At 43.6% G+C, this 21,113-nt stretch overlaps 2 protein-coding genes across 10 annotated transcripts in view; one reads left to right on the top strand and one right to left on the bottom strand.

Moving 5' to 3' along the window:
• The first annotated feature begins 9,339 nt into the window (after positions 1–9,339).
• Positions 9,340–12,098, top strand: phox2bb (paired like homeobox 2Bb). Its single transcript, XM_062394079.1, has 3 exons — positions 9,340–9,580; positions 10,232–10,419; positions 10,605–12,098. Exons 1-3 carry the CDS (start codon positions 9,340–9,342, stop codon positions 11,031–11,033), a joined length of 858 nt encoding a protein of 285 aa, XP_062250063.1. The 3' UTR covers positions 11,034–12,098.
• A 1,141-nt stretch (positions 12,099–13,239) lies between these two features.
• The window catches only part of LOC133958833 (LIM and calponin homology domains-containing protein 1-like), a 71,980-nt gene continuing 64,106 nt past the window's right edge, over positions 13,240–21,113 (bottom strand). For 6 of the 9 annotated variants that reach the window (XM_062393823.1, XM_062393825.1, XM_062393829.1 and 3 more), the window contains 9 exons: positions 20,611–20,724; positions 18,724–18,816; positions 18,396–18,560; positions 18,204–18,298; positions 17,806–17,964; positions 17,034–17,129; positions 16,610–16,718; positions 16,125–16,227; positions 13,240–15,290 (listed from right to left, as the gene is read on the bottom strand). In XM_062393823.1, coding sequence (XP_062249807.1) covers positions 15,265–15,290; positions 16,125–16,227; positions 16,610–16,718; positions 17,034–17,129; positions 17,806–17,964; positions 18,204–18,298; positions 18,396–18,560; positions 18,724–18,816; positions 20,611–20,724 — 960 coding nt within the window. In that variant the 3' untranslated portion in view covers positions 13,240–15,264. The remainder of the gene's footprint in view (positions 15,291–16,124; positions 16,228–16,609; positions 16,719–17,033; positions 17,130–17,805; positions 17,965–18,203; positions 18,299–18,395; positions 18,561–18,723; positions 18,817–20,610; positions 20,725–21,113) is intronic. The other 3 variants (XM_062393827.1, XM_062393828.1, XM_062393826.1) reach the window with 2 other exon arrangements.

Below are 21,113 nucleotides of genomic sequence, written 5' to 3'. Positions count from 1 at the left end.
GTGCTCCCGTGTGTTCAGGTTTGTTTGACCTGAAATTTACTTTAAGAAAACATCAAAACTTTGTTGATAAAAGAGGGATGTTTTTAAGTGAAGGGTTCCCTCAACCCACCAGGGGGCAGAACCACGGAAGCTGCTGCGCTGTTCACTTTCTTTTAATTTTAACTTTGTTTTTCACCAGGCGACTAATTTTACAATAAACTATCTGCAAATCACCGGTCAATTAAGGACAAGTCATCATCTGCTCGGGTTTCTGGAGCTCACGGGATCCAGGGAGAGGGTTTCAATTCATCCCCGGTCACCAGAGTCCCAGACTGGAGATTTGTCTGAGAGGCAATTTACTGTCATTTGCTGGAGAGCGCCGGCCTGATGCATAAACATCGTTCTTAATATGCCAATTCATCATCGGGCAGCCAGGGGGATTCTGGGTGTGTTCTGATCAAATTTGCACCCAGCGATGATGAGGGGCATGTTGGTTTTGCTGCAGAAAAGTGCAGATCCAGCTATTTGTCACGTCAGGCTCACACACGGGAGGGAGGATGCTCAGCATAGAAATACAAGAGATAGAAAAGAGGCGTACCTCAGCAACCTTGCAGTCTCCTTTTGTGCAGCTAAGACAGATGGAATAAATTTGCCACCGTGCTGGTAAATCGGTGAACTACTTTAGTTCAGACTGAAATATCTCAAAATCTACAGAACAATTCAATTTTACACACATTTATGGTACCCAGACAATGAATGTGACTCACTGTGGTGACCCCCTCACATTGGCCTCATCATGAGGATATTGTTAAGCAGGGGCGTTGCAAAAGGGTGGGCGAAGCAAGCAATGGCCTGAGGCCCCCGAGCTGAGAAGGGGCCCCACAAAAATGGCTGATAATATTAGTCCACAGCAACAGCAATTGAGACAGTGAGAGCCCATTAGACACACTAACGTTCTGCCAAAGGCTTGATAATGTTGGGGACAGACGTAGGGCCCCCCAGGTCTGTTTTTCCTAGGGCCCCTAAAATCCCTCGAAGAGCCCCTGGTGAAATGTCACTCCAATCATTGGTGGTAAAGTCACTAATGTTCCTTATAAAATAAAATGACTTAGTAACTTACTATTTGTTAGTTTTGATTGTTATGACCGGATTTCTTTAACTCTGTAAAACTATCAATCGTATTTCAAATCTGATCTGCCAACTTCTCCTGTCAGTGTTTGTGTTCAGAACCATATCTCACCCACTTGCTATTGGAACAGTTAAGAATACTCTTGCTTTCTACTGTGGTCAGATAACACATCCTATGAACTGGGTATTTTCCCTTGTATACCTCCATTACTTATCTAAACAATTAGACTCATAAAAATGGAAAATGCAGACAAGCTACAGCTGTACTTTCTGATTTCATGTCAGAAAATTGTCCTTCAGAATTATTGTCATTACTTTCTTCAGAAATTCAATATACTGCTGTTGATAGTTATTGAAGCAACATATGGGTTTTCTAAGCCACAAGCAACGCAGCTCACCAACACTTATTGAGAAAAACACCCATTATCTGTGTCCCGGCCAGTTCTCGGTCCTCGTATCGATTTCCGTGGAACCATTGAATCTACGTCTTCCAGCTCTGCGGCGCGGCATCATCCTTCAGCGCCCGGAGAGCTGCCTTCTGGGAACAGGAAGTGAATCAGAGTCTGCAGTGGACAGGCACACGCTGATGACTCCCATCTGGCTGTTCTTTAAGTATTCCATCCAATCAAATTAGGCTTGATTGATCAACAGGCGCTGCCATTGGACGGTGGTCATGGTGATATAAATCACGCTGTCCCATCAAGGCTTCTCGGAGGGAGGGCAAGAGCATCCATGAAATCCAAGGACCTGGACATCCTCCGGGCTGATGTTGATCATTTGAGGTTTTCTGTGTTGGGAGTGATGATGCAACAAAACATCTGGGTGAAGAAATAGAGAGATTCATGTTATAAAGGTGGACAGATCAAAAATCAGTCACCTGGTATCATCACACCAAACTCAGGATTATATCAGATGTTGTTAATTCAAGAAATCCTCAAGGGCCACAGTCTTATCTCAATTAATCATCAATACTTTTCACTTAAATTCATTTCAACACCACATTTCTCCTTTGTGTTTGATGAGCTGCACAATAAAAGCTCAAGATAATGATTCTATCAAACTATGTTGGGATTAATAACTTACTTTATTCTTGTAATCGGATACAAGTCGGTGCCTTTGCTAAATTACGTTGTACTGGGGATAAAGTAAGATAAATAGTTTATATATTTTACCGTTAAAGTGGGTTACAAATCTCTAATATACAAATAAATCCAAAGCTAAGTGTGATGAAGGCTAGTATTAATTAAAACTGAAATAATTGTCAAATAATATCTGGCTTTTCCATTTTAGAAACACAACTGATCTCAAGTATCAAAGTACAGTCACTCAAGTACTATACATAAGTACACTTATCAGGTAAAGCAGCTACTGTACTCAAGTATTTCCTATTATTGTTACTTAGTAATTATATATCACTACATTTATTACACAGTTATAGTCACTGTTCACTTTGCAGATTCCAACCAGACATGATTAATACAACAACATTTGATCAGCGAATAACTTCTGACACAGTAGCAACGATATGTACTTTAATTCTCTACTTTTACTTTAAGGGAAACTTTTGACTACCAGATTTATAACAAACCATTCTACACTGTAATGTTTCTCCTTTCTGCACTGCTGTCGTCCAATAGCAGGATTTCTAACATGATTCTAGACAAAAGGGAAGGTCGAGCAAAAACACTTCATGTGTTAAAAGACCTAAATCAGTTTGACCTCAACGTGATAGAGTTCATTCACCATCAAGCGCCTGTTTATTTTACTTACACGTATGTACTGTGGGCATTTAACTTTATTTTTTAAAGTGCTTTCATCTGAGGTGTTTTCGGTCATGGTTGGTTTGACTGGATTCTGCAGCTGCGTCAAACCAACCAGTAGCTTTACTGGACGTTTGCTGATGTCAACAAACTTCACAAGAACCAATTAAGATAAAAACCTTGAAGTGGGACTATATCCTGAAAGGTGCAGCAGAACTACAGAGGTTATAGTGACACAGACACCAGTTAGACACACAAACACCTGAGTGGAATCAATCAACCAGCAACTCAGACTGTGTCTGGATGAACAATGGAGGCTTTCAGGCACTGAAGCTGATTTAAGGGATGTTGGTCCTGCAGTGATTAAAGCTTTATTCTAATATTAAATCATCACAGTCAACATGCAGCCTAATCTCTCCCTGATAAATTGTTGTGTTTGTGTCTCCGCGGGTCCACGGGGTCTGTGTGCGTCCTGTTGTGCATCTAAGTGGATGTGAGGCCCTTGTTGTGACTCTTTTGACTATATGGAAATCATAATTCACACGGAGCCGCCTGATGGTTTATGCAGATGGCTGCTGGGGGCTAAAATAAAAGAGTCTGATATGTACAAGTGTTCGGCCATAACACATGAAAAGAATATGAAATTTAGAGGGGGGGCGGGAGGCGAGACAAATTAGCAGCTTTAGAAAAGTGATAGCAGGTGTTTACATGTGGAATGTTTTGCATATTGTAATGTTGGAGTAGGGAAAAGTGTTGGGGGGGGGGTAATAAACATCACAATGCGTTGGACAATAATCAATATGACGCACAATGACCTTGACGTTTTATGATGGATTGGGAGACGTGGCCTACTGTAATTGCTGCAGCCCTCCCTCCTCCGTCCTTCTTTCCATCCTTCCCTCCTTTCAGCCGGACGCCTCCTCTCTCCTCCTCTCTCCCCTCTTTCTCTCCTTGGACATTAAAAACCGCTCCATCATTCTCGATGCGCCGCCTTGTCGCCTGCCGCTCAGATGACCATTAATCGCTTAATTCCAGTAAACCTACGTGCGCACAAAGGGCCGCTGTCTGCCGCTTAATGCATGTGTGATTAAGCTTTTAGGGCCGACCACACGGCATTATTAGCCAGCAGGTCCTTGTATAGAGGGGCCAAATGCCTTCAGGGGGCCCGAGGATGGTGCTAGGGAGGGGAGGGAGGGGGGGTGGATGTGGATGTGGATGTGGAGAGGGGAGCCAGGGAGTGTGGGAGGGGGGCCAAGTTAATGACACTGACCCTCACTTCCCCAACAGCTATTCAATTCAACAATAATAACGGGTCACGCAGCTGATTTATGGAGCCGGGGCTAATAATTGTCAATTGCTAATGCCCGGCTGTGGGGGGGAGTGGGGGGGCGGGGGCGATACCAGTGAAAATATGGTTTGACCCCCACATGGGGGCTGAAATGCAGGAGGCAAGAGAAAAAATGACAGATGATGTAGTTTTGTCCCCTTAAAGCTAAAACACAATGCAGGTTGGGAAACATGCAGTAGAGTCAGTGTGTATGTGTGTTTGTCCGTGTGTGTGTGTGCGTGTCCACATCGCTGCGATAAATTAATAACAAACCAAACAATGTGTCGTGGAGAGGCGGATTCAATTACTAAGTTTATTTACAGGGGGAAATCTCATGAAGGCCATTGACCAACGTTAAGCAGCGCGGGATGAAACGATGACAAGAGCCCCGATAAGAATTTAATTCCATCTCATTTCGGACGATTTTATGAATCAGATTCTTGAACACTGGCAAGAGATTTAATGATCACATCTTTGCGAAATCTTATTTCAGAAGCGGTCGATGGCATTTCTCTGCGTTAATGTCGACTTAGAGGTTGGAGTAATTTAGTAATTGATTCCTTGCCTTGGCTCGCGCTCGTGCCAAGGCCGCGTTCGAGGGTAATATGTTTCCTAATCTTATCCCCCGGAATAAGATTTTTATGTTAATCCGCTGGCTGAGCTCTCGGTCACTCGGGGAGAGCGGATAAAGGCGCGCAGGGGCCGGAGCGGCCGGAGAGACGAGGCGGGATCTGCAGGAACCGCAGGCTGCAGCATCTGGAAGAACAACAGGGAAGATTGAGACTGTAAATAACATTGAGGATTAAATATTTACCTTATTAATCTGCGTGAGAAAAAATCTGTTATTTCCACATTTATTGGCGAAATAAAAAAGGAGAACCTGACCCAAACAGCGCTTCACCTTATTTGTCAGTTTAACATTTAAAATGAGCTGCAAATATTCCACAATTACATTTAAGTATAAAATATAAACGCCATGTGTCACCAGCTGATCACCAGCACAAGACAGATCGGTGCCAGGGACAGAACAAAACAAGTCCCAACCAGCTTAAAACGCGTAAAAACACCAGTCTCCTTCCACACAGACTGAAACACTGACGTCTTTTGTGTCTTTTTTTTTTTTTTTTTTACTCCTCGCAGACACAGAGCGAAGGCACCAGCTTCTAATTGAATTTAGTTTCTTCTCCAGATGTCACTTTCCATCTGTGCGCTGAGAAACGCGATGCGCCTTTTTGCGCACCGGCCTGGAACACCTTAACGTCTGCTTTAGTCCCCCCCCCTCCCATTCAGCTGTGATGACTTAAGAGATCTAACAACTGCAGCATCACACAGAGCAAATATAAAAGCACTGATTGGTTCGTTTCTGGCTTAAAAACAACGTGATGTCTCAGGTCTCGTTCCACTGGTTTTTACAGATGAAATCTAGAAACCTTCGCCTTCATCCATTTCTGCCAAATTAAGACATCAAACTAAATCGTCACGGGAGCAGCCCCCCCCCCCCACCCCAGCCCCAAAATGATTTGTTTTTTGATCTGCCGGCGAGCCCCTCCCCTGCAACACGCGGCCTTATTAATAACCGTTTTGATAAGCGTAGGATCTCCTCGGGCGGAGGAGTGAGACATTGTCGGTGCAGTGTGACAGCGGGACCCTCCCATCGCTCGCTCGCTCTTTATCCTCCTCTGTTTCTTTGCGTTTTCGGGGGAGTGGATCCATCCAATCCATCCGGAGACAATGGCATTTTGTTCCTCTTATTGTCCACCCTGTCGACCCGCATTCCTATATTGCTGAGCAACGATAGTGCGCACTAAATGGAGAGGAGTTGCTCCCGCACACCGGCTATTGTGCGGCACTTGCCGGGAGAATTTAGGGTCTTGCACACATCGCATTTTCCTGATTTATTTAAGTGAAGGCGCATGGTTAAAGCTCTTCATTTGCCACATAATTACGAATTAACTGCAGCTTCCCCTTCAATCAAAGGGCCATTATGTTACTGTAAATCACTGGTTTTACGCAGCGCTCCAGGGCCACCAGGCCCATGTGGCAAGTAAACTGCCTGCACTGTGTTGCACCTTGCAAAAATCTCTCAAACACAAAAGAAAGACAGTTGAATAAAAAAATAAATAAACACATTTTATTGCAGCTCAGAGACGCGCCTGTCGGATTTAATATTCTTGCATCAGATGTTCCTCCCGTGGCTCCTCGGCCCACCCGAACCAGCTGAAATAATTAAAAGATGTTGAAACTATAAAAGAGGGGGCGTCTCAATAGCTGGTGGAGCATGGTGCAGGGACTATAGAGCGTCAGGATAAAGAGCGGCCTCAGTGAAAGAAACCGATGGCTAAAAGCTATAATTGTATTTGCCTCGGCGAAATATCAGAAAAGACTCCTCGTTTCTTTGAGCGTTATTAGATTAATTCCCAGAGATGGGTTCTTTTCTCGCCGCCAGACGCGTGGAGGGAGGACGGTGAACCATTTGGCTCTTTGGTTTCAATAATCAAATTAACCATTTGGTACAACTTTTGGGTCCCAGCTCGTGTGTGGAAGAAAAAGGGGGGGAGATAGAAAAAAAAAGAAAACATTTACATAATAGGAACCGGGTCGTCTCAAGAAAGAATTAACTTTTCCTTTTTAGTCTGGTTGATCTGTGAGAAGACAATGCGAGAAAGAAAAGAGGCAGAAACACACACTGCAGCACGTCAGCGATTGTGGAGGCAAAATAATTGATGGCGAATGTGCAGCGGGTCCTTCTGTGTTCTAACAGAGAACCTGGAGCTGCACCTCGAGGCCACATGCACGGAACGCCTGGTGCCCTATTCTGTGTTTGAGGATAAATTATAAAGCAAGTGAACAGTTCATTAGATTAAAGCCACATTTGAGTTGTGGAGATGAATATTAAAACCGTGAAACTGTGGTGAAAGGAATATCTTCCACCTGAATATCTTACTTTTTATAATAATACGGTTTAAAACTAAATTGACCTCACAAGCTTCTATCAGCATCATTCGTTTTTTTACACATAAACTCTCAATTATAAGGAATACATGTTTTATTTATTTTTAACTCCATCCTTCCTCGAATGTGATGAAAAATAAGATCAATACTGTGAAGGACAAATCAAATCAAAGCCAAAGAATCTATAACAACACTACGATAAATAAATCTAATAGGTTGCGAGACAAACGTTGATAATATCCAGAGTCCAAACCGATATCAGTGTCACAGGTATGATGAAGAAATCCTGAAACAAACACACAAACACGAGGTTAATAAAAAAGAATATGAGGATTTTTAGAGCCTGAGAAGAAGAAGAAGAAGAAGAAGAAGAAGAAGAAGAAGATGATGAAGATGAAGATGATGCAGATGAAGATGAAGAGCAGAACACAGATCAATCACTGACACACGACCGGGAGGTGAAGAAATTTAAAAATCAAACACTCATCGAATAAATCCAATTGCTGCGCCATCTTTCAAATTGCGTCTTTTCGCGTTTGGATAATTTGGATGAAGAAGAAGAAGAAGAAAGAAAAAAAAGCTTGAAACGAGGACTTGAACTCGGTGTCGGTGAGAAAAAAGCCGAAACAGAGAGAGTGTGTGAGCGCCATAGAAAACGCTTCACCTTATTACACAAACCGAATTAACCACTCAGCCAATATAGTGCAGCCTAAGAGGTCCGATGAAAGCCTCACCAGTTCGTTACTTTCATTACCAAGATGTTATTTGCCCAATAAACGAAATAATGAAAGTAATAAAGACAATTACAAACTCATTTGAATCATAAGTACAAAAAACAACACAGTTTAGCAGAGGTGCAGGAAGAGATTCAGGAAAAAGAAAAACTGAATGAACCCAATAAATCTGTTTATTACTCTGCGTAAAAGTGTCACATCCAGGGCTGTAAACCCCACAGAGACAGTTCCTGAGTTTCATTTCAGGTTTAGTTGCTGCGCAGAAATTGCAATGTGCTCATTTAAATGTTTGAAATCCTAATTAAAGCAATAACAAGTCATTAGTTTGAGGTGAGATGAAACAAACAGAAATCAATGGGGAAAGCGTGTGGCAATGGTTTTGGATGTGATTGGTGCGCATGAGGGGAAATAAACCCGGAGAAGCCGTTTCCTTGCACGTTCAGTGTTAAAATTGTATTTCTGTCATATGAGGAAAATTTTAAATGAAATAGTGACATGGAATAATTCACCCACATGCAGATTACATGAGTGTTTCTGTGGTTTTTACTCCAGTTTTTCTCGAGAGAAAAGAAGAAAACGAGCCTCGTGAACTTGATTGTGATGAAACTACATATTTTTCTGCCACCAGCCCTAACGAGTCCTGCTGGATGATCGTGCCCGTGTTCCGGCTGCCCTCCTCGGGGGAGAGACCACAGTCAGAAGCCGCGGTGAAAAGCGCCGGAGCAGACGGACGGAGAGAGGAGGCACGAGGGGGGGAAATACTCTGTGAAATCCTGCCCAAGGTATACGGTCGCTTAAAAGGCTTAAAAGCTTGGAGAAAATTGGATCAGGGAGAATCGTCACCCAACTTTCATTATTTCCAAGTGGTGTGATTGAATTAAAGGGCAAGATGGTGGTTGGAGAGGAGTGGGGCGGATGGGTAGAGGGATGGAGGGATGGAGAGGTGGAGGCGGTGGAGGGGTGCGTAATGGCGTGGTATTAAATTCTAATTAGAGATGCAGGGGATCAATGATAGGGAGGTTGGACAGCCCGGGCCCCCAGTGCCAGCCCAATAGACTGATGAGTTATTGTCATGTAAAAAAGCGCTAGCAATAAGACCAAACGCTTTGCTATTGTCCAAGCGGAAAGAGCCAAGTTTATTATGAGGACTATATGCTCTAGAGACCTCGGGCTAGGCGGCTCTTAGGGGGGTTTTCATAAAACAGGGCTAGGTTCCTATAAAGGAGGCCAGTTTTGGAGCAGGCGCTGAGCAGTGAGCATCTACCCACCGTCCAGCCTCCTCCAGTCCAAACCAAATCCGCTTTCCCCCAAACTCAGACCGCGCGTCCTGCTCGCTTCCAGTTTTTTTTTATTATTTATTTTGCTCCTTTCCAGGGAGGGTCGGTGATTTTTTTCCCGCCGCTGTTTTTTTGGTTTTCTCGGGGAAGTGCAGCTTTCTAACTCCACCGAGCCTTCTCAAATGTATAAAATGGAGTATTCTTACCTAAATTCCTCTGCCTACGAGTCATGTATGGCCGGGATGGACACGTCGAGCTTGGCATCGGCCTATGCGGACTTCAGCTCGTGCAGCCAGGCCAGTGGTTTCCAGTACAATCCCATCAGGACCACGTTCGGGGCCACCTCCGGCTGCCCGTCCCTCACGCCGGGGTCCTGCAGCCTGGGGACCCTGCGGGACCACCAGAGCAGCCCGTATGCCGCAGGTAAGCAGCGGCTCCGGAGCCACAACCCCGACGTATTATAGGACGCCTTGATTGCATTTGAAAATGGAAATGTGTTTAGTATTTACCAAACGAAATTTGCTTACACAAATGAAAGAATTTATCACGTTAGAAGCGATTGCAGGCAAGCGGTAATTCGGTTACCGGGTTATACTATCCCAGTCACACCCAAAACCGCCAACAGAATTATCGTAAGCTGCCAAAATGATAGGCATAATTTATTTACTTTGCGATGAGACATAAAGCTTCGAAAATAATTAGATAACCAAAGACTAAAGCTCATTATTGACACCGATTCGGAGTTACAGTAGCTGCACACGCGGGGCTGGATGGGAACATTATGACAAGTTCTCAAACTCGAGCCTCGATCTGAGCAGCAACAATTAGTTTAACATTACAATTAACCGCATCACGGGTCAGCAACGTTATCAATTCACAACTAATTCAACCCGCAACCGCGCGTGTAACCGGATTCAAAGCTTCGGCTCAGCGTCCTTAACCGGATTTTACACAAAAATATCGAATTTGAATTTACTTCCACTTGACAACACACACACACGCGCTGCTCTTACTGATAAGCCCTCTGCTGTACTTCGCACGTCTGATGGTGACATTTCTCTTTTCTGTTCCCAGTTCCATACAAACTGTTCACGGACCACGGAGGACTGAACGAGAAGCGGAAGCAGAGGCGCATCCGGACCACGTTCACCAGCGCCCAGCTGAAGGAGCTGGAGCGGGTGTTCGCGGAGACGCACTACCCGGACATCTACACCCGAGAGGAGCTCGCACTCAAAATCGACCTGACTGAAGCCAGAGTGCAGGTACACAGCCGTTCTCCAGCTCCGCGCAATTACCCACATTTACGCACGGGTGGATTTATTATGCAAACAACATTTTAAAACATAATCCCTATTTTTTTTAACAGTTTGTAGTTAAGTTGAATGCCTTCAAGTGATGCTTTGGTGTTTTCCATCAACAGTTGTTTAACCCTTTCTCAATTTTCCAGGTGTGGTTCCAGAACCGACGCGCCAAGTTCCGCAAGCAGGAGCGGGCAGCTGCAGCGGCCGCAGCTGCAGCCAAGAACAATTCTGGGAAGAAGTCCGACCCCAGAGACGAAGACAGCAAAGACAACAAATCCACCGACCCGGACAGCACAGGAGGCCCCGGCCCGAACCCGCTGCCCACCTCCAACTGCGGCGGACCGAGCCCCACCGGCGTGCAGGTCAACACCAACGGGAACGGCCAGGTGGACCAGGTGAAGACCTCCGTGTCCAGCGGCATGGGGGTGACAGCACCGAGCCAAGGCTGGTCCACCACTCCGGGGACCATCACCTCCATCCCGGACTCACTGGGCGGTCCGTTCGCCAGCGTACTGTCGTCTTTGCAAAGACAGAACGGAGCCAAAGCGACATTAGTAAAGACCGGCATGTTCTAATGAAGCTCTGTGGCGGAGGGAGGAGGAGAAAACACAGAGCGGAGAGAAAGAGAAGTTTCCTCCTTCTCCGGAGACTGAAAAAGCAAATTGCTCGAGACTCAAACGGACAATAAAACGCAGTTAATTAAAACAGGAAACGATGACAACTCCTGTTCTTTTGTTTTGTTGCCTTGCACCGTTCCTTGTGGTCAGTTTAAACACTTTCGCTGTAAAAATATCCATCTTGGCAAGTCATTTGTCTGTCTTGAAACAAGTTGGGTCGGTGGATTGTTTTCCGGTCATATTTTAGGACTGAATATCTAAAGACAATAAGAAAACAAGTTGTTGTGTTGAGATGATTCATGCGAGAGACTCCATCTAACGTATTCCCCGTGTTTTTAAAGGAAAACAAACAACATCAACACACACAGACAGACACATGGCAGTGGCCCATGAGCAAACACCCGACGTCTGATCAGTCACATCACAAGTCAAGAGTTCAACAGCTGCTTTGTTCGGCAGAGACGTTCAACAGGCTCCACGAGGACGAACCCACGAACCCTGACACGACAAATCTCACACACTTTCTGTGGAAGAACGACCGCTGACTTTTACTTTTCTTTAAATTATCGATATAAACACAATTATTTCCTCGAGAGAAAAAAAAAGGCACAAACTACTGCAATGTTCGCCCCCCTCATGACAAGAACCCTGTATGTTTTGTGTGTCTTTCTACGGCAGTGTTTTTGTGGCTCAAATTGTATAGTGTGAATACGTATTACTGTCTCCTATAGTTGAACCATAGGCCATACTCCCTCGTAGATCGATCATACAGAGTCTTTTGTGATGTTTTACAAAGATTTCCCTTGGAAGAATTTATTTTGGGTATACAAAAAAAAAGGGGGAATGGATGCAAACATTGTATTTATTTCTATATAATTTGCATGTTGTCTCTTTGTCTGATTTTACAATGAGTTCCCTCCCATTTTGTGAGCATTGTGTAACATGTTTTGTCCCGGATCTGAAAGTTATTTATATGTAGGTAATGAATGCTTATATTTAAGAAGGAAATATTTCTACATGTGCACATAGTTTTCCAGGTGTACCATTGAAATGGTTGTTGATGATAAAAAAAAGTAATAGTCCAAGTTTATTTGGTCATGTTTTTCTTTTGACAAACAAAAATATTATCATTTATCAATTTTAGTGGTATAGAAATCTACTTGACTCAACATTTAAGTATACAATCCTGAAATATTTGTTAGAATTATCTGTCTCTTAAAAATAAGTTTATTTTGAAAAGGCCCAAGATTTCAGCACCACGGACAGCAACGCACTGTTTCTCAATTCATTTAGTTTTCTAGATTTATTACAGTTGGATACAGTTTGTCTTTAGATGAACAGAATATCACATATTTCAGCTCATTAACAGTTAGTCCTCTATTGTAGAATTTAATTTAGATAATGATAAAACGAGAAAATGTCCCAATAATGGGGAATAATAAGACATTTTTAAATACATTTTTAAAAAGAAGTTGCATTTTAAAAAGCCTGATGTTGGGTTGATAATATCTATTTTTTTTAATATATTGAATTCATCAGGTTGTGTGCAACCGGAGATTCAAATCAAAAGAAACATATTAATGGAACTCATTTACATGAATTTACGGAGATGCTTCTGAGGTTTGGGATCATTTTTGACATCATGGAGCAGCTGAAATTACAAATTCTGACACATTTTCCAGATAGTTAGAATTTCTACCCACTTACTTTAATCTGAGCTTCACATTTACCTCAGTCGTTTCTATTAGTCGATTAATTTCTAACAAAAATGTGATAAATCAAACATAAATCATATCTGGCAGAATCTTAAATAACAAAAAAAGAGAGAAAGATTTTTTTCTTTTTGGTGTAGTGTTTATTCATTGTTTCATTTTTTGTGTGTCTATTATTAGAGCAGAGATTCGTGCGGCTGTTTTTCCTTCATCTCAGGTATCCAACCTCAACAGGCACCTGGTTAATGAAAAGTTTAAATTAGAGAAAAACTAACTCAGGTTTGCAAAAAGAGACGTTAGTTTGTGTTTCTCTTGTTTCACAACCGGCGGCAGGAGTTCATCTGCAGGATTGATCATTTAAATTACTGAAGCAGTTATTATGTTCAACAAAAACATCTGGTATTTATTCATGGATTGCTTCAAAATAAGAGGACGAGGGCACACAGTTTAAAATTTATAACATTTTATTTATAAACATACTGTATGCTATAAATGCTGTTGCACTTAAACATCAAATGAATCTATATTTCAGATAGTGTTCAGGTGAATATTACAATAAATACAGAACAGACGTTAAAGGTTTCCGTTTCCCAGCTATCCAGTCAGAGAAGAGCGTCTGAATATAGAGCGTCCGTCTCAAAGATCCTGCTATAAGAGACTCAGCCGAGATTTATTCATCAACTAAATGAGGATAAAAAAAGAAAATACACAATCGGAACAGAAGCTTAAAAATACTGTAGATCAGAGAAATGAACCCGGAGAAGCTTGGCTATAGATGGAGGAGGAGGAAGAGGAGGAGGCTGCTAGTTTGCTTTCATACAGCAAATCATTTGGTTTTAGGCTTAAACGTGCATTTTATTTTTAAAAACATCCACAATACACGACCGAGCTCTTCTCATACGAGTTCATAAAAAGAAAAAGATGCATCTGACTTGTAGTTTTTTCCAGCTGGCAGCAAAGATCTTTAGTTTTCATCCAACCAAATATTGATGCAACTGCTGCTGCTGCTGGTGTGTGTGTGTGTGTGTGTGTGTGTGTGTGTTCATCTTACGTTGGTGGTTTTTACGAGATGTAACATGTACTGGTGACTTATTTCTTTTTTTTCTCATAAATGAATCCTACCACTGAGCAATTATCCAAATTACCTCAATTAATAGCAAACAGGAGTCTAAATGGTTCTAGAGTCAAGCATTCAAAATCAAATCAATGGTTTCCCCTGCAGTAGATATATATATATATATATATATATATATACACTCTACAGGTATATTCTTCCGGACAGACAACAGACGTATTCCTTTCTTTGCATTGGGCTCGTCACTGCAAATCACAGAGGAATAACAGGGGAGCGATGTGAAAATAAAAAGTTTTGCAGTAAAGCGTGATGTGAAGGGGGGGGGGGGGGGGGGGGCTGCGGGTTTTAGAAGTTTAAATTTGGCCATCCCCCCCTCCCCCCTCTTTCCATCCCAGGTGTGTGTTTGTCTTCGTCCTGCGTCACCTTTGCTTTCTTAAGGCACATTAAAGTCCTGACTTCTCCCGACCCGAGCAACAGCCTCCTGCGGCCCAGCAGCTGCTCCTGATGACCTACATCCATAATATGTGTTTATATTAGAGGGGATTTATATTTTCACAAGCACAGACGAGGAGACGTGAGATCACTGTTTGGGCCAAAGGATAAAAAAACAACCAGACACTCACTACGGTGGATACGGAGGGTTTATAGTGACCTTCATTTCACTTTCTAAATGAAGCTTGTAGAATCTTGTTGTTGTGATCGTGTAGTTTTGCTGCAGGGACAAGAAATTATTAAAACTAATCCAGATCCAGCCTGTTATGAGAAATTAAAAAGTCAGATCTGAGCAGCCTCATTTTTCACTCCTGGGTTTTTCTGATTCTTATCAAATCTAATTATGAAAATAATCTTTTCTTAAATGATGACATTAAACTAAACGATATACTGCATTTCCATCATATGGAACTGAAAGCGGAAAATATTAACATTATTTTTCCATCCAGAAAAAAATAGAATCTAATTCTACTTCTTGATTCAAACACCAATTTTTCTCTTTGTGTGTTCACTGTGACCCTGAAGGACGTCGACTGCGTTCAGAGCGAATCTGCATCTTGTGTTTTTCTTTTCAACATGGCTGCCGCCGCCACCGCCCCCGAGCCGTCTCCCTCCTTCTCGCTGCATGATGGAGCGGAGTGTGTGGTGGTTGCGTGGACCAATCAAATCCAGATTTCACTCACGTATCAGATGACATAAACACGATGAATATATTTATATATATATTTTTTTGTCATTGTTTGACTGTCCCCAGATCCCCGGTCGACCCCACGTGATGAATCTTCATTGGTTATTGAGCTGCAGAGGATGCAGAGACCCGGCCACACGCTGAAGGACATGAATTGCAGATAATCGGGTTAAAGCAGGGATGGGGGTTCTTCTGTGAACCTTGTGCTTTTCCTTCCGGGCGTCACAACGTGGTGGGCTGTCCGGCCGCTAGAAAGGGAAAAGACACAGAGAAAGAAGAAGAACATTTTTACAGATCACGGTTTCTTATCCTGGGATTTTAAGGTCGAGGCAGGAAACAACCTCATATTGAGTCAAGAGTCTTTTGATTGAATCTGTTGATTTGATTTTGTGGTTTCTCGGATCCCTCGGCTGCTCGGAGGTTATTTAAACATGAGCGACTTTTCTCTTTTTTTTATCACAGTCAAGGTGAAAGGGATGGAAAGTTACACTCATCCTCTCTCCGCCGCAGCATCCCCAGTTCCTGTTCACATCCATCCCTCCATTCAGCGCAGCGCCACCGTGTCTGACACTTCTTCATTAAAGCTGCACTCGCAGGTGAAGATTTTTCATATTAAAACCCCCCCCTCGTATTATCAGCCTCACAGCAGGATGGCAATAAAGGATTAAAACCTTTGAAATGCACCTAGAATGTATTAATCATGAAATAGTGTCGCGTTTACTTTGAAAACAATAAATAAAACTCAGTCACGTTCTCTTCCTGGTTCACGATCGCTGTGTTTACTGCTTTGTTGAAAAATGCTTTTATTCATCTTTTGTCCCATATTCTTGAGAATGTTTATGAATCTTATGTAACTGGGAATTGTTCCTTTATTTCTGCTGGTTGTGTTTCGATGTCGACTGTGGTTGATTTTTTTGCAATCTGCTGACACAACTGGAACACATTCATAATTCATATTTTGCTTCTGATGGATGAATACAAGCATCAGATGATGGAAGAACAGAGAGGAAGAGGAGGGTAGATGGAGACAGGAGAGTGGTGACGCGGTGAGGACGACCTGGTATGGGGGGGGGGGTACTCACAGCGAGAGCGGATGTAGCACTGGTGGCAGTTGAGGAGGCCGTTTCGGATTCGAACGTCCGTGCCCGTGGTCGTGTCCCCTAACTGTCCCTTACACACCCCACACTGAGGAGACACAGGTAGAGAGCACCTCGATGAATGTGAAATAATAATCTATTGGTTATTACAGCTCAATGTAAAAGCTGGTGTTATTCTGTACATTTCTATTTGTCAAAAAACACATCAATGTGTCACTGCACGTCTCAATAGTTTCTGCTCAATTCTGTCTGTGGCCCAATGGATTCCCATTTGATAGAAGTAGATCTTTAAAAATAAAAATATTCAGTTTAATAATGTCTTAACAATCCTAAAACAGTGGTTAAACAAGAAGCTGCATGTGTATCTGAAATAAAGCCTGATTCTCATTCTCATACAAACATAGAATGAGACTACATCTCTGATAGAAGGGAAACACGTGAGGAAGTCGATCCTCCTCTTCATCACCGACCTTAAAGCAGCTGATGTGGAAGTAGAGGCTGAGGGTCTCGATGATCATCGCCGCTCCTTTCCCCAGCGGCTGCCCACAGCTGGAGCACAGCTTCTTCCCACTGACGGACCTGCAGGGGGACAGAGAGACGCACAAAACCTTTAAATGTGATGACGGTGGATTTGAGAGAGAGAAGTGAGGAAGACAAGGAGAGGAAAGTGTTGATCAGACTGACACATGTTTTATTATCTAACTGAAATACAAGGAGGCACAAATAACACAAAAACACATGAAACTGTATTTGGTTGGACTGAGTATTTCACTTGCAGGCAGGTTGTGGTTGTACATGTGATGTTATGGGTGGAGATGCAGCAGAGCAGGAAATGACAAAGCAGAAATGACCCCCCCCCCCCCTCCCCTGTGTGGGCTGTTTGTGATGCAGTACCTGTTGGGCGCTGGAGGCAGAGTGTCTGGAGGAGGTGGACATGCTGCGGGGGGCTTTGATGAGCTGCAGCTTGTGTTATTATCAATGGGACCACCCCTGGAAATGGACAGTGACATGATGATGACTCATAGCTCGGGTCACACAATTGGCTGCAGGAGTCCGGGACGTGAACCAATCCGAGCCGGGGGCAACCGGCAAATCTACTCACAACTGTTTGGTCATTCTTTTAAAATTCTGTTTTCCTGCAGTACACGATTCTGATGATAAGGTTTAAAAGATGTTATTCTTGTCATGGTTGTCTCACGTTGTACTGGGTGGTGGAGCGAAAACTACATGTGCAAGGTGCCACCTGATGGACAAACAAGGAACTGAAGCTGCTGCAAAAAGAGCCAGTATTCTACTTGTTACTCTGGTCGACTGAAATTCACATTTACACCCGACACAAGAATGAAAGATGTAAGAAAACAAATCAGACATGAAGATATTTGTGTAAAAAAACTGTATCCCTGTCATTTCAATGTGGAAGTAAATTAAACATTCATGTCTGCATCTGTTTGTACTTCTGTCTTTTACAGTCTGTTTATACTTTTCTATAATTCATGTTTGCAAATAGTATGTACAGTTTCAGTATATTAATATGTATGTTGTGTGTATATACTTTAAGTGTGTCTTGACTCACTCTGACATGTAAGAGAAAGTTTTAATATTACTGAGCTCATCATCTTTCTCAAACTGTAACGTCTCTCTCTCTCTCTCTCTCCCGTTCACACACCTCCTGTCTCCTGCAGCCTGGCCGGCCTTGTTGCCGTCTGTGGTCAGATCTTCTTGTTTCTTCACTGGAGTCGAGGGTTTCAGGGTTGCTGGAGGCTTCTGGCCGTTCTGCAGACTGTGGCCGACTGTTTCCGGCTGACTGCTGCTGTGACTCACCAGGCTGAGGATCACAGGAGGAAAAGATGGTATACTGTTAAGTTTAAAGTCTAACTTTTAAAGATACTAGACTCTAACCTGGGTTTTAATCTATTTATGAGCAATTCACAATGAAACTATATAACAATGAAACAATATTGATGTTATTACCCAGCGCTTCTTCAGAGCCTCATCCTAAATCACTGTTATTTTCTGAATCTACTCCGATGCACCATTTCCTGCTTTGAGGCCGAGGTAACCAACCTTCTGCCTGTTTTCATGCTGTCGTCAGCAGTGCTGATGTCACTGGTCCGGTCGTTTTCTCTCCGTTTCCCCTCCGCGCTCTCCGTAATCCCCCTCTGCACCGGCCAATCAGAAATGCACGTGATAGTCAGTCCATTTGTTTGCACTCCGGAGTTTTTACCTTCCTGCTGAACTAATCCATCAGCTACTCACCGACTGCCTCTCCAGAAGTTCCTGCTTGCGTTCCCAGTCGGCCAGTGAGCGGACGATGGTGTCGTGGGGCTCAGCGGTGGAGGAGACCCCCCCGCGGCTCGGGGACGGCAGTGCCGAGGAGCGAGGCGTGAGAGGAGCCACCGTCTCCTCAAGGATCCGCCGCTCCTGTTGTGATCGGAGGGGAGTTTAGCAACAAGTACTGTTATCAGTTAGAAAGTAAACTTTTATTTCACTTTAAAAAAACACACGACTCACACAAACACACTTCACATTTCATTCAATAAACATGTGCCCCCGAGCATAAACAAACACACACACACACACACACCTCCTCATGGAACTTCCTCTCCTCCTCCGCCACCTCCCTCTGTGCCTTCTCCCACTCCTCCTTCAGCTTCTCCTGCTCACGGTGGTACTTCTCCTGTTACCATGGCAACAGACACATGAAATACAGCAAAGTACCTCAACAAGGAGAACACTGAACTGTCTGCAGGGGGGGGGGGGGGGGGGGGTATAACTTGCATCAAACGAGCAGGAGAGGTTTTAAAATATAAATAAAGCTTTCTGAATCTGAAATTAATACTGGTGCATCTTGCTTAATTAAATCTAGGTGTGTGGGGGGGGGGGGGGGGGGGGGGTAGTGACTGTATCTGATGTCCATGAGAGACACTCTGTGCTTGTTCACTGGATTTGAGCCTCTACTCAGAGACATATTAATGGATGCAAAGGGAGCTTGATGTTCCTCTGTTATGTTGGAACACTTGCTCAGATCTGATTTTACTTGTTAGTGTTTATAAAGCGAACAAAAGAGACCAGACGCAGGCGATGCAGACAAAAGGCAAGAAGCAGAGCATGCAGAGCACAGGGTTCCTACACAACTGTTATTTGAAAAGTTCCCCTGAATCCTTCAATTTCCTTCAGGTTGTTCACCTGACGTTCTGTAACGTTAGAGCAAATGTGCACGTAGGATTATTCCACACAAGAACTTCTTTTGAGTCATTTTCTAAAGTTGTGCGTGAACCCTGAAATGAGACCAAACGAAAGAGGGAAGATTCAAAGTGAAAGCAACATGAGTAAGACAGATGACGGACCAAGGTCGAAGCACATAGACACACAGCACAATACAAACCAGGGCACGAGCACATTGATGCACCAGACATTCATCCATTTTAGAGCATCTCATCCCAAACAATCAACTGCAGCGACAGGGGAGGAGGGGGAACCTTTTCACGTCACCGTTACTTATCTAGATCCTGCAGATCAGAGCACAGTATGTGGAGGATACTGAATGTGGTGAAAATCACGTGGCCCTGAGATGCAGCTGGTACTGGCTGAGGAGGGAGAGGGTGATTTGGGCAGCAGCAACAGCAGCAACCTCGGGAAACGAAGTCTGTGTTTTGTGCATGAGATGGAAACAAAAAACCCAACTAGACGTTCTTCTATTGCACAAAGTCTCCATCTAGTGGCCAGAGGGTGCATCGTCAGAGGAGATCTGCTTTTAGGGGAGGGCGCGCTCGGTGTGAAACAAACATGGAGGCAAGCTTTGCAGGTAGCAACGACATGGGGCTCATTCTTCTGACTGTGAACTGAGAAGATCAGTGACTGACGCACTGAAACTGACTTGGTTACTGGTTTAAATTTCACTTACAGGGTCAGTTAATGGTCCCAGTAAACACAGCAGAATAACTTTGGTTTGAGTCACTTTGGGGAAGTTTAAACTTTTCAATAACATTTCATTCACCATATGTGAAAATCTAATGACAATAAATGACTCAAGCAGCAGCTTGAATGTTGACTTTCAAGGAGATGAAGCCCAGTTTACAGCCAGAAGTCGTTTCTTAATTGTTTAACTGCAAAACAAAAATTAATGGTAAATAATGTAGTTTATAAAACTTGCATTTATTGACTCATGATCATTATCTACAACTGCATTTAGTAAAATAACCTAGACCTAATATGTGTTGCCTGCTAGCTTCTCATTTAAGAATATATTTTTCCCCTCAGGGGCAGAGTTTCATCTCAATCAATTCTTTCTGCCTCCAGGACAAGTTAGTTATCTACAACAATGCAATAGTTTTCAATTTAAAGTCAGTTTTGGATCTAATCCTCAGGGTGTTGGTGCCTTGCTCTCGACCCACTGAGCTCCACAAGGAGTTGAACTCCTGGCCTTACAGACTCATGCGCCCATGCTTCCCCTGTGAGGTTCACTGTGTACCTGCAGCATGCGCTCCTGCTCTTGCTGCCACCTTTCCTGACGCTTTCGCTCCTCATCCGGGTCCCAGGACCAGCGGTCTGCCCGCCTGGCCTGGGGCAACACCGGCACAGACACCTGATGGACCCCAACATACAGACACACACACAGACACACACACACACACAGAGAAACATACACACACAGAAACATACACAGAAATCCACACACAAACACACACATCAACAAGCACAAAATACCCCACACACGGCACACAGATAATCATGCACATATTCACACCCTCCAACAAACACACACATACACACACACCAATGTGCACACACGTCCACCACAGGAAAAGAAGAAGGGAAGGGAGGAGACAGAAATAGTTGGTCTACCACAACAGCACTACTCCAATGCTAGCCAAAGGACTCCTACTAAGAAGAGAGGAGACAGAGAGAGAGAGAGAGAGATGAGCTCCAATGCAAACGGAAGCAGTCTCGGCCATCGTGGTACAGCCTTGTCGT

Source organism: Platichthys flesus, chromosome 8, assembly GCF_949316205.1.
Source record: "Platichthys flesus chromosome 8, fPlaFle2.1, whole genome shotgun sequence".
Lineage (NCBI taxonomy): Eukaryota > Metazoa > Chordata > Actinopteri > Pleuronectiformes > Pleuronectidae > Platichthys > Platichthys flesus.
The sequence above is the reverse complement of the archived record's forward strand: the minus strand, read 5'-3'. Positions and strand labels throughout refer to the sequence as shown.